Source organism: Netta rufina, assembly GCF_964035555.1.
Source record: "Netta rufina genome assembly, chromosome: 1".
Classification (NCBI taxonomy): Eukaryota; Metazoa; Chordata; class Aves; order Anseriformes; family Anatidae; genus Netta; species Netta rufina.
Window position 1 is genome coordinate 62,964,806 of NC_140123.1, and position 10,958 is coordinate 62,975,763.

Genomic DNA, 10,958 nt, shown 5'->3' on the forward strand with positions numbered 1-10,958 from the left:
TTAACAGACCTCCTAAAGCATGACTACAGTAGAATGTGTGTTTTGCTAGATACAAAAGGATACAAAAGTAAAGAAGAACTTCTTTATGCTTCCAGAAATGGTCTTTATTCTTTTTTTTTTCCTAAAACGTAGGGCTCAGAGATATTTCTTGATTCCTCCTGCCGAGTAATTGCACCGGGTACATTCACTTCTTGCTTTGAACAGCTATCTTTGAACAGTCTGAATTGCACTAAGATGATGACACTCGTTCAAGAACATGACTGTTTTTCTTTTCCAAGCATCTTTTCTGAATGCCTTTTCAAAACTTGATTACCTTTGAGTTCTTTCTGGAGAGACTCTAGGGTGGTGTATCTGGTACCAATGAGGTGAGCGCTAATATCCCGTGCTTGCCTTGACAGAAACTCCATCTCCTACTGCTAAAAGCCAGACATTGCCAATGATCCTTCTTACAGGACCAGGTATTGCTGTAGCACTAAATTTATATTAAAGTGATTGTTTATTTGGTAATGTTTGTCTAAAATTGAAATTAATTATATTAATTTGATGTCTAGTTCGTTTTGAAAAGTTTACGTATACTTTCGTCTATCACCATAAAATAAATTTGTCAAATCATCTTAAACTGTACATGACTAATTACCTTCTCCTACTGTAATTGACCAATGACAGCTAAAACTAGAGTGATCACAAAAATCCATTTGTTTTCCAGTATAAACTCAAAGGTATTTAGCATGCAACCCACCTATTCTCTTTTTTCCAGTTCTTCAATATCTCTCTTCTGTGTTTTTTGCCTATTCATCCTCCTGCAGCTTCTCCTACCAGTCCTGACAAAAAACCTAAACGGCATGAAGTAGTGAGTGATCCAACTCCTTTTGGTTTAAGAGGTAGAGTGTTATCACATCTTGTACTCCACAAATCCCCACCCATCCCTGGTGTTCCGTCAGAGCGCTGGGGATTACCTGGATGATGACGATGTGTGCAGCAGTGCTGCTATCTGCTGTGTTGTTCCAAATGGGCCCAGCAGCTTCTGTTTATGTTGGTTTTGATAGCACAACTTGTCAAAGTTTTACCTTAGCCTCAAATAAGGTAGACTATCTTGTAGAGAGGATTTAACTTCTAAAAAGGGGGAAAAAAGAGCAGGGGGAAGGAAAGCCACATACTCTAATTAGAGGGAGAATCACCCCTGTCCTGTGGAATGTACATTGCCTTACTCCATTTTCGGTTTGCATTTATTAGTCAGTCTTGTTGCATCTTTTTTGGGTTGACAGTAGGCAATTTTCACTACCCTGTTAACCCACAATGCTTTAACTGACCCCCTAGTAGCAGTTTGCCTGCCGTCCTCCCAACCCACAGCTAAGCAATGAATAAAACATTTCCATTAAATGACCCATTTCTAACTAGCAAGGATGTTGGCAAAGGCTTAAGTACAAATCCCTGAGATTCATTAACTAGAGTACAAGGAAAGTGCTCTCTTCTCATGTAACCATCTATCTTTCTTTTAGAAAATATTATTCTAAACGTTAAGCTATTTCGAGCCCTCCCACTGTCCCCTTCTCCAGGTTTCCACAGCCTTTGTGTTTGTCTCACCTGTGGAAATGATGCTGGTTCTGCTGCTGTGCTGGGGAAACTGTACACAGCCACTGACCCTGTCTGAGCAGCAGGCGATGTAATCCCAGGCCAGACTTATGCACAAACTTCACAAGTGTGGATATGGGAATTACAGTGTTAATTTTCTGCATGTGAGATCCACAAGTACCATGGAAACTACTGAAATTACGTTACTAATTTACATTAAAACTTTACATTAAAATTTCTGAGTCCTCTGAACACACTTCTGAATTGCTGTCCTGTCCAGCAGCCTCTCACTTTCAGAAACAACCAAAACCAAGTAAACAAATTTAAAACATCTGATAAGTCCCCCTTCATGTCTTGCACCTTCTGATCTCTTTTTTGACAGACACTTTCTCTTCTTCTCCACCAACTCAAAGAGAGATAAACGTGTGGTGAGCTCAGCCATTTCAGGATGAAGCTGCACCAGATGATGGTCACAGCTTCTCAGTGCACAACACACTGCCCCCACTTGTTTCCTTTCACGATTGCATCCCTCATACTTAAACCCCAGTGAGCTCAAGGAAAATGAAGCAGTGACAGAATCTTATCTTGGAGATGGATCCTGTCATTGTAAAGAAAGCTGCGGGCCTGTTTCTGAAGAGAAGTGAATTATGAATTCTGAGTTTACTAACACCATCAAATTTAAGCTTGCTGATTTCTGCATAATCTTTTCTTAGGTCTCTGCCACTTCCTTGCATGCTCTGCCTTCACAGGGAGCTCTGATGTAGTCACATCATGCAGAATACACACGTGCACATTGAATCAGCATGCGTAAGCTCAGAGCCTTCAGTTAGTTAAGTGGCCACAGTGACCACTTCTTTCTCCACAGATGAGATGGGCTTGTTAGAGTGCCAGCCTGTCTGAGGAACAGGCGTACTGCTGCTATGGCAGGATCAGGCAGGTCTGCTCCTACCTCCGTTAGCACAATATGTGAAAAGAAAGGCAAAGGAGCTGCTGCCCAAAATGTTCCAGGATGAGCAGGCCAGTGAATGTGATGCTGTGGGAAGAGCAATTACAATGGTGTCACTTTCTTTTTCTTTTGTGCAACTTTTTGGTTCTGTTTCTAATGAGAGCTTGGAACAATTAGAAGAAACCAAATTTTCTTCTGTTGCATTGTTCTTAACTTGGAAATAACAGAAAGGGTTTTCGCTGTGTCCCATGGGCCTACTCGCTGTGTGCTTCCAGTGAAATTTGCATGGGATACAGCAGGAACTTATTACTCAGTTTCTTCACAGATTTCATTCTTAACCCTGGACAGGGCCAAACGGGTCAGTACTTCTAACCTCGTGCAGGCCACCCAGCAGTGCAGGCGAGGTAAAAGACCCGCTTGGTTTGGCGTGCTCTGAGTGTGATTTCTTAGATTGCTTTGATTTTACTCTGACAATGCTCATGGTTGTGTTTTTTTTTTTTTCTTTATGCATTGGTGTGACCAGCCAGGCAACAAATGTAACTTGCCTCAGCAGCAGTGAAGAGCAAAAATGCTGCTGCTCACTCAATTTAACAAATAATTACCTAGAAGCGGGGATGTTTGTTTATCATTTCAGTCTTTTTCATTGAGTTTTTTATTGTTACAATTTGGCCTGAACCAAAGTGTTACTTGGAACTGTTTATTTGTCCTTGTTATTTTGACTTTCTCATTGTAAGCTCAGCACACACATTAGCAGTTGCTGGCCTCAGTGAAAAGCATCCCGCTTACTGTAGTTTTATTTGGAAAAGGATTTTGTGCTCTCTGGATACGGTCCAGCCTCATAAATAAATGAAATGCTTCACGCAGAGAGAGAAAAAGGAACACTTGGCAGTAAGTGACAGGCAGGAGGTTGTTCTTGTGGTATTCGGTGCAGAGACTTAACACAAAGATAATTCAGTGTGATTAAGCATCCTTGTGTCAGCCTGGATACCCTTAAACAGTAAGCTGCATCACCAGATAAAGTATGAAGTGCCTGTAGCTCCTGCTGAATTTTTAGACAGCTGTTAAGTGCTCAATATTTTGAATGAGATGACATCTGTCCATCCCTTGTTTGAGCAAGCTGGTTGCTTTGGGTGACAACCATGTGTGTCTGTCCTCTTCCCATAAAGTGCACGTTCCCATCCTCTACCCCCTCCCAAAAGAAAGATTTCTATCCCTTGTTCAGGTTTGTGTAAGGCAGAAATAGGTTCTTTTTAGCTTGGGAATTTGCTTTCTTTCCATTTACATAAATCCAAATGGCCAAATTCACTGCTGTGCATTGCCACAAATCCACTTGGGTGGAAATGGGCCACCTTTTGCTAGCTTTGAATTTCACTTTGTGGCTGTAATAACCTCCCTATCTAAAGCTTTTCCTCCTTTTGTCACTGAAGTGACTTTCAGGGGGAAGGACATTCCTCCCAGTCAGTGGCACGCTGTTGCAAAGTTAACTGTTGGCTGTTTGTTCACAAAGGTTGGGCTAAAACGTCGCATTCTCTTGACGCATCTGAAGAAAATGATGGTTGGTCTAGTGCTGAAGATCCACTGAATTCATCAGATGCAGAGGAAGAAGGAGGAGGAGGAGGGGGAAACGAAATGAAGCTGGTAACCAGAAATGCTTTCCTGTTGGGCTAAGCAAATGCTACCGTTGAGTGACAGTACGTAGGAATGCTTTTGAAGCTTGCTGGAGAAAGAAAGTATCTGCCTTGAAATCCTCAGCTGGGTAAAGCTCCTAGGGCAATGAAAAATACTTTATTTTCTTAAGTCAGCCTTTTGTTTGTACCTGGGGATGATGTACCTGCAGACCAGCAAGACTGCGAGTGCTTATGCTGTAGGACAGAAGTCAAGCAATGACATGCTCAGCTGCTGTGTCACAAACATCGTGTCACTAGTTCTCCGGGGGTTTTTTGTTTGTTTTCCCTTGGGATTATTATTATTTATTATTTTTTTGGGGGTAGATATTTGTAATGGAAACACTTCACTGAATGCTTTTCAGGGTGTGAGAATTCATACACTGAATTTGCATGGAATTAAACAGTAAAGTTATACTGCGCTCAGTATGCATATTTACACTGTCTTCAACGTGTACGTGCATGAGAAAGAGAAAGAAGGGAAAAGTGCTTTAATTTTCATAACAAAAGCTGCAACGAACTTTAAGGTACTCAAGAGAAATAATTTGTGTTTTTCCCTGTGTGAATTTAGACTCCTGGTAAATACACAGTTGTGACTGATTATGAAAGAGGAGTTTCTGAAGAATTCACAATGAAAAGTGGAGACCTAGTTCAACTGATTCGTGAAGGGGAGGATGGACTTTGGTACGCAGATCTGTGTTTGGAAACTTCTATACGTGGAACTGCATTTAGAAGGCAAACGTTTAGGGCAAAACTTTCCAAAGTGGTAAATGAAGCAATCTGACTGTTTTCTTCTTTTTTATAGGTATGTGAAGAACCTGAGCACTGGTAGAGAAGGTTGGATCCCAGCAAGCAACCTGCTGATGCTCATAGGCAATTCAAAATCGGCTCAATCTTTGAGCAGCTCTGGTAGGCTATTTATTATAAATGCGATGCTTGTCTACCTGAAGATTCCTGTTATGAAAGAAACCTGTGAAAAACAACCATATTGTATTTGCTTGTGTTTTTCTTTTCCTCTCCTTTCCCCTTCCCAGAATCAGGCACTGCCTCCAGCACTTTGAGCACATCATCAAGTTGCAGTGACAGCTGCAACGCCAGCAGCACCAGCTTCTCGGACATTAAGGGCTAAGATCGAATTTTCACCCCACCTCCATGGAAGGTAAACTGGAGTTTGCCATCTTGTGTGGAGTTCTGGACGTTGGACTCAAACGAAGGACCACCTGTTCTGTGTTGCTGGCTTTGAGTATTTTCTCTGGTGATTTTCAGAGATTCTCACCGAAGATCACAATGAAAAGTCCATGGGATGTGAAGCTGTAAATAAAAACTAAGTGATTTGAAATAGGGTATCATAGAGGCTTCTGCTCTGAATTCTGGAGCTGCAGAGGTGCTAGCATAAAATACATTTTATCCCATTGATATACAATCAGGTTTCTGCAGAACTGTACTTTTCATAACACCCAGAATCTGAAAGTGAGCAAACAAAATGTGTTCAGCGCTAAATCCTTATTGTAAACTAATAACATAGTAGTCACCTGTACAGGATAGGTATGCCAAAAAATAAATCAGATTTTAAAATTTCTCTCCCCCCAAATACCCCTTTCTCCATGGATGTACCTCACTCAGTGCAGTGAAGGGGACTTTTACAGGAACGAGGAAGTAAGTTTGGTCCAGCCATTTCTCTTCTCTTGGGTCGTCAGGATGCTCTTCTGTGCCCTAGAGACTGGGATGCAGAGATGACTCATTCACTGACCACAACAGCATCAAAAGAAAAATAGTATTTGATCCTTTCCAACCTTTTGATAACACGTGCAACGAAATAGCTGTTCCCTCAGACATTTTGGCTTCACAACCAAACTCTTCACCAATTTCACTGTGTTTACATAGCCTTGGCAATTTAGTACTATCTTTTTCCTAATGTGGGTGCACAATGACACAAACATTCTTATTCACTTGATGATTTCTTATTAAACTACAATTGCACAGTTACCTTCGGTTTTAATTAGCATGCAGTTACAGGCAAAGGAAACTACTGTGGCTTCCCTATGGGTCAAGAGCCTTTCTCCAGAAAAACATAAGAGGTCAAGAAGCCAGATATAGTTTTAGTCAATGCAGTATGTTGCAAATTTATTCAAAGAAATAAAAAAAAAAAAAAAAAGACACATTTTTTTTCTGTAAAGGGGAGCACAAGGAGGAAAAAAAAAATCTTTATTAGAGTCAGATTTGTCCTGTGGTCAAATATTTTATTTTTTTTAAAGGAAGGATAATGCTAAACTTGCGATTTTTCAAGGTATGATGTAAGCCAATGTTATAAACTTTTACCTTGTGAGATGTTCTTTGCACTTCGTCCTTATAAGCAGTACAAAATTGTATGCATGTATGGAATAATGTATTCATTCCTTTACATATTTATAATGTTTTTACTTATATGAAAATAGGTTTTTACCCAATTTGTATGTCATATTAGTTAAAAATACCATGGACGTTAAGAGCATAATTTTTCAGAAGCTCTAAGCAAAGCAAATTGTGTCTATGGGAATTGCTGTTAATTATCCAACCCTCTGATGGCTGAGCCCTGAAGTCTATCTTTATGCCAGAAATTTAGACTTCAGCGGCTGTAGCTTGGGAAACTTAAAGGAGAAACACTCGAAAGAAAGATCTTGGTCCTCAGTTCCAAAAGCAACCCTACCCCAGACAGAATCAAAAACGTAGCTGACTGTGGTCAGTACAAATTGAAACGTGTGTATATATATATATACACACACCCACACATTTATGCAGATATATCTGTGCTGGTGTGTGTGTATATATATGTGTGTGTAGATATGTATATGTGTAGATATAATGTATCAATGTAAAGGATGTATTTATAGTCTTCATGCTGCTGAATGTGTCACTTTACAATTCATAAACACTTAGGTTTCTTGCAATACTGCAATATAAAGGTGGGTCAGGGTTTTACTTCAGGCGTCTTTTCCAACACAGAAATCCTCTGATCTTTTTTTTTTAATTATCCCATGTAATACTGTGCAGACCAGGAATATTTAGTCTGGTATTTAACAACGAAATGGCGGCATGAGATTCAGCTTATCTTCATCTGTGTAAGTTATTTTGTACATTCTGTAACATAATTTACTTATATATTGCTGTCATCGCTAGGATAAGACTGTCCTTTCATTTCTCACTGCAGCCTCATTTGTGTTATTTCAATGGTTTCCTCCATATCATTGCACTTTAATACAACCCATTTCACCGTTTCCCCCCATTTTTTTTACTGCTGTTGTGATTTAGAGGTTCAAAGTCAGAGGTCTTTATTGTAATTATGAAAATTTGAATAAATTTCAGCACTTCTTGCTGAATGCCTTTATACAGACATGCTCCGTGTTTTATTTTTGTCTCGTGGTCTTAAAAGCTGCTTATGGGGATCATATAAAAATAGACTGGATTTTGAACAGAAAAGCAGGTTTGTCTAGCTGTGGCTAGTTGGAATTCAAAACCCTCTTCCTGTTCTGCACAGATGTCAATGAGCAAAATGGAGGAATCTGTCATCTTTAGAGAACTGATGGAAATTAATTATGGTCTGAGTTTCCATTCTAGTTTTGTATCATCAGGTGACTATTATGAACTGCAGTGTACAGTTCTGAGTATCCACACAAGTCACCGGAAGTCTCTCTGGTACAAGAGAGCTACCCCAATCCAAACCCTTAATTTAGGATGCAGTTTTAGAACTGTCCCTTAAGAGTTAAACTGTGTCTAGATGCAGCATCATCAAAGTAAGATGCTTAGATGGTGAAATAGCTTATCCAAGCTTTCATTTCAAAAGAGATGAATAGGTAATGTTTAAGCAACGATGGCCACAATTACCAATAGCTACTGTTCATCTTCAGTAACAGCTCTTGAAATAAAGGTGAGATCCTTTTGGAGACTTCAGAGCCCCCTTACCTGGCTCATGCTCGGGGTCTTTGTCTTCTACTCTTCTGCCCACCCTTTCCCAGGCAGTTTTTGGCAGGATCAGCTCCTAGAGCTGATGAACCTTTCCTCTCCGTGGGCAGAGGTGCCTGTGCTCGCTCCTGTGGCTGTGCAAGGTCCCCGTCAGGGACAGCCCCAAATGGCAGTGGGTATGGGATGCATGGGGCGATGACATCCTGGGGGGGCTCTGCTGGAGCATAAGGTGGCATGATTGTTTTAGCACCCCTTCCCCTCCTTGGCTGCCCACACTCTGTTGCACAGGGTTAGCTCTAAATAGCTTGTTGTGTGTAAATAAGCACTGATGGGCTCCAAAGAGTATTCACAGCACAGCCTCCTCGCCCAAAGCTCGTCTTTTCTTAGAAGATTTGAGGGTAGTGTTATGCATAGAGAAGCCCTTGACAAAAAAGAAGGAGCGTGATGTACATAAACGGCAGGCTGTGAGACAAACTGGCAGCATTTCCTCGTCAACCTCTGTGAGGTTGGGTGAAGAGGAGGCCTCTCAGCTTTTCAGAAGAGGCCAAGTCAAGGCCTGGGCAAAGGAAACCCATGAGGAGCTCTCCCAGCTGCTCTGTACATGGCTCTGAGCCTGTGGAGACAGGCCAAAATGCCTCATGACATTAAGTACCTGTAGAGACCTATATGCAATAAGAAACAATGTGCTAAAATATGCTTGTAGGTGTAGTCGAATCTCTCCTGAGGCCCATCGCGACCGCTGCTGCCTGTACCAGCAGCAACCTAAAGATGGTGGTAGAAAATCAAGGATCAAGGCCTGCGTTTCTGTGCTGAAAGGTTTGGACTAAGGTCAGCCACTTTGGTGCTGAAATATTCTCCTTGGAAAAAAAAAAAAAACAAAAAAAAAAACAATTGAAATGAATCGATGATACAAACCTTTCAGGTGTTTGTATTTATTTATTTCATCTCAATTGCCAAGACAGCAAGGGGCCCAGCTGTGTTTAAAAGGCTACGTGTTGCTAGTGGTACTGGTATGGCTGTGATGGTCTTAGGAAATAGTCAAGAGAAGATCTGTAGTAGAGTTAATTTCTGTTATTACTAGCTGAGGTAGATAGCACTAAATGTGAACTTTCGGGCACACTGACCCTAGTTTAAATGTATTTTGCACAGCCTTTTCTATGTCTTTTGTTTCCTTGTAGGAAAAAAAACCCACATTGACATTAACAAAATTTTAAGAACCTGTATTCAGAGCTGATCACAAATATATATATATATATATATAAAGTATTATTACCTCCCCATTTTTTACTCCTTCTCTATGGGCATAGTTGCTGCACGGGGGCAAAGAACTCAGCCAAACAGGCAAGTAATTTTCTCCTAGAAATAAATATTTCTCTTTTGAGGTCTAAAAAGCAAATTGTTTGCTTTAAAGCTTAGTCACATAATATTTGTGTATTTACAGTTTAGTACAACAGGAAATAATTAACTTGATAACAGGCTTGGATCACTTTAAAGTAGTCTGATAAGTGTATGATGGCAAGTTACAACTGTTATTGGAGATTTAGACTGAATTTTCCATTTTTAACTTGTTCCTAAACCCTTTTTATCCTAGATACCCTGGTCAGCTCACTCAAGTGATGTCTTATGGTATTTCAGAAATTGAAATCTCTTTAAAAAAAAAAAAAAAAAAATATATATATATATATATATATATATAATCACTGAGTGCTGACAGGAAAACTCATGTTTAAATAATCGGTGACCTGATGGATCAGATTGAGTTGCACAGTTCCCAGTAAATTCCATATGTGTCTTATCTTCAGCCCAAAATATCAAACTAAAAATAGCAAAATCATGAGTTTTTCTTCGAAAAATGTCAAAATAAAACAAGACAAGAATAAAGAACAGCATGTTCTGAGACATCAATTCATGTCTTCCAGGCTACTGCTTCTGATTTAGACATTTTTACACATTGTTAACATTTTTCTTTTTTATTATTATTTTTATTTTGTATAAGCTTGGAAAGAAAGCAACTTTGGACTTCCAAAGCATACACTAAAAAAAAATGCCCTAAATCATATTTTCTGAACAGCTGTCCCCAAACAGATTCTAGCAGCAGTCAGGGGGTGAGTTTGCCTTAATATACATTTACTTTTAATTGGACGGTGGATTATTTTCCTTGGAATTGCTCTGAAAATATAAGGCAAGGCTGAAACCTCCACTGGGGAGGAGATTTATTGAGCAGAATACCGGGATAATTCTCATCAGCTACAGCGAGACCACACAAGAAAATCCCACAAAGCTTTATCTAGGGATCTAGATCCTGAAGGGATTTTGAAGGGGTCTAGGGATCCTAAATCCTGAAGATTTTCTGGATGCCCAATGGCTCTCGTCATGGGCACAGGCCTCCCTGCCACCCCTGATGACATCTAATCGGAGGAATTTTTCTTGGAAGAAGTGAACCCACTGCTGTTCCCAGCACTCGGACTTCTCCCTGGGAAATAACAATGTTGTATTTCCAAGCAGTAAAAACAAAATCTTTTGTGTTTGCAGGCTGGCAAGGGAGAAAGAGTGCAGGGAGGCACTGCCTCAGGCCTAGAGGATGCACAGAAGCCTGTGCACCATGGAGGAAGAGAAGCCAGCGAAGTGGGGTCACGGCTGTGGAGCAGGACCACCTGCACACCCTGCCACCCCCTGCCAGATCCCACCCTGCCCACGGAGACACCCCTGGGTGGCAGCAGGGACCAAGCTGGGCCAGCCTTGGGTGCAGGAGGCACCTGGTGTTCAGTCAGACAGGGCTGCCATCCAGCCATGGCACGGAGCAGCAGGAGCGCGTGCGAAGGGCGGTCAGGAGCCCA

At 40.8% G+C, this 10,958-nt stretch overlaps 1 protein-coding gene across 3 annotated transcripts in view; it reads left to right on the top strand.

Annotated features, from left to right (window-relative positions):
- MCF2L (MCF.2 cell line derived transforming sequence like) overlaps nucleotides 1–7,552 on the top strand; it is a 100,429-nt gene extending 92,877 nt beyond the window's left edge. For 2 of the 3 annotated variants that reach the window (XM_084303420.1, XM_084303421.1), the window contains 4 exons: nucleotides 4,026–4,156; nucleotides 4,754–4,866; nucleotides 4,988–5,091; nucleotides 5,217–7,552. In XM_084303420.1, the coding sequence (XP_084159546.1) occupies nucleotides 4,026–4,156; nucleotides 4,754–4,866; nucleotides 4,988–5,091; nucleotides 5,217–5,311 (443 nt within the window). In that variant the 3' untranslated portion in view covers nucleotides 5,312–7,552. Of the gene's footprint in view, nucleotides 1–806; nucleotides 882–4,025; nucleotides 4,157–4,753; nucleotides 4,867–4,987; nucleotides 5,092–5,216 lie in introns of all 3 variants that reach the window. The other variant, XM_084303422.1, reaches the window with a different exon arrangement.
- Nucleotides 7,553–10,958: the final 3,406 nt, after the last annotated feature.